The sequence below is a fragment of the Priapulus caudatus genome, unplaced genomic scaffold, assembly GCF_000485595.1.
Source record: "Priapulus caudatus unplaced genomic scaffold, Priapulus_caudatus-5.0.1 Scaffold924, whole genome shotgun sequence".
Classification (NCBI taxonomy): Eukaryota; Metazoa; Priapulida; class Priapulimorpha; order Priapulimorphida; family Priapulidae; genus Priapulus; species Priapulus caudatus.
In genome coordinates, this window is record NW_014577985.1 from 18,684 (window position 1) to 20,334 (window position 1,651).

Below are 1,651 nucleotides of genomic sequence, written 5' to 3' on the forward strand. Positions count from 1 at the left end.
AGGTATTCCTTGGAATACTGCACTGGTATTCCTGGGAATGCTGCACAGGTATTCCTGGGAATGCTGCGCAGGTATTCCTGGGAATACTGCACTGGGATTCCTGGGAATACTGCACCGGAATTCCTGGGAATACTGCACCGGTATTCCTGGGAATGCTGCACCGGTATTCCTGGGAATGCTGCACCGGTATTCCTGGGAATACTGCACCGGGATTCCTGGGAATACTGCACCGGGATTCCTGGGAATACTGCACCGGTATTCTTGGGAATATTGCACCAGTATTCAATGTCGCTGTCATTCCTTCCAGTCCCTGCTTCGACATTCCCCTCCCGGATCCGAAGGAACTACAGAAGAAGCAGTTCATCGTGTGTCACTCCTGCGGTGAGGCCGGACACAAGTCCACCTGGTGTCCGAAGGTGAGCATGGTGCTGCCCTCTATTGTGGCTATTCCATAATATCTTTTTGACGCAGGCCCAAATTTTGTCGGCAAATAATAAAAAAAACAAAAACATTTTTAATATAAAAAATATATAAAAATCAATGGTAAACCAAAAATCAATTTAAAAAATGCAAATAAAAAATGTAAATAAATCTGCCGCTTGTGTTTGCAGGCGACAGCGGCGGCGACGGCGGGAGCAGACGCCAGCGGCCAGATGAAGCCTGGCGGTCCGGGCAACGCCGTCATGACCGCAGCCGATCAGCCGCGGCCCCCGGCCGGATACCAACCCGGCGCGTTTCGGTGCGTCGCTCGCGCGTGCGTAGCCCGCCAGGTGGCAGCAGCTGCTGTGGGTGGTCGGCAGGGGGGGTTCGTTTGTTTTCGCAGGGCTCGCATTCGGAGTTTCGTTGGTGTATGAGCATTTGTGTTTAGACGTGAAGATTGCGTAGATTTCGTTCAGATAATCTCTTGTTTGCGGAAGTTGTTCATACTGTTCGCACAAGCTGATGTTATGTGCGCGCGTGCATGTGTGTGTGCGTGTGTGTACGCGCATCTGTGTGCGTGCGTCAGTGCGTGCGCGTGCGTCAGTGCGTGCGCGTACGTCAGTGCGTGCGCGTGTGTGTGTGAGCGTATGTGCGTGCATGTGTGAGCGTGCGTGTGAGCGTGTGCGTGTGTGCGCATGTACTCTGCTTTTCCGATGTCGCTCACTGGGCGTCGCTACATGTTTTGGCGTTGTTCGGTCGACAGGTTCCACCAGCCGCGAGGGTTCGGCATGCGGCACATGCGGCCGCGGTTCCCGAAGATCTACCGGAACCTCGAGGAGGTCACCTGCTACAAGGTACGCCCTCCCTCGCCACCGCCGCTTTTTCTCGCCGCACTCTTGTTCTCGTCCCCCCGCCGCGTCCAGGTGAATAGGTTTGACCTCGTCTAGAGTGATGTTGACCTTACCCAGAGTAACCTTGACCTCGCCCAGTCTGACCTTGACCTCGCCCAGTCTGACCTTAACCTCGCCTGCAGTTGACCGTGACCTCAAGGTCGATTTCATTTTGTTGTGAGATGCGTGTGCAATCGGTAGGCCTATTGGACGTATTCGATGTTGACAATGATGATGAGGACGGCGACGGCAATGATGATGATGATGATGATGATGATGATGATGATGGCAATGATGATAACGATGGCAATGATGATGATGATGATGATGATGATGATGAT

General features: G+C 53.1%; 1 protein-coding gene across 1 annotated transcript in view; it reads left to right on the plus strand.

Annotated features, from left to right (window-relative positions):
* Positions 1-1,556, plus strand: part of LOC106814428 (cleavage and polyadenylation specificity factor subunit 4-like) — a 5,265-nt gene extending 3,709 nt beyond the window's left edge. The window contains exons 3-5 of the mRNA XM_014818744.1: positions 49-416; positions 612-739; positions 1,184-1,556. Of these exons, the coding sequence (XP_014674230.1) occupies positions 49-416; positions 612-739; positions 1,184-1,367 (680 nt within the window). The 3' untranslated portion in view covers positions 1,368-1,556. The remainder of the gene's footprint in view (positions 1-48; positions 417-611; positions 740-1,183) is intronic.
* The last annotated feature ends 95 nt before the right edge of the window (positions 1,557-1,651 follow it).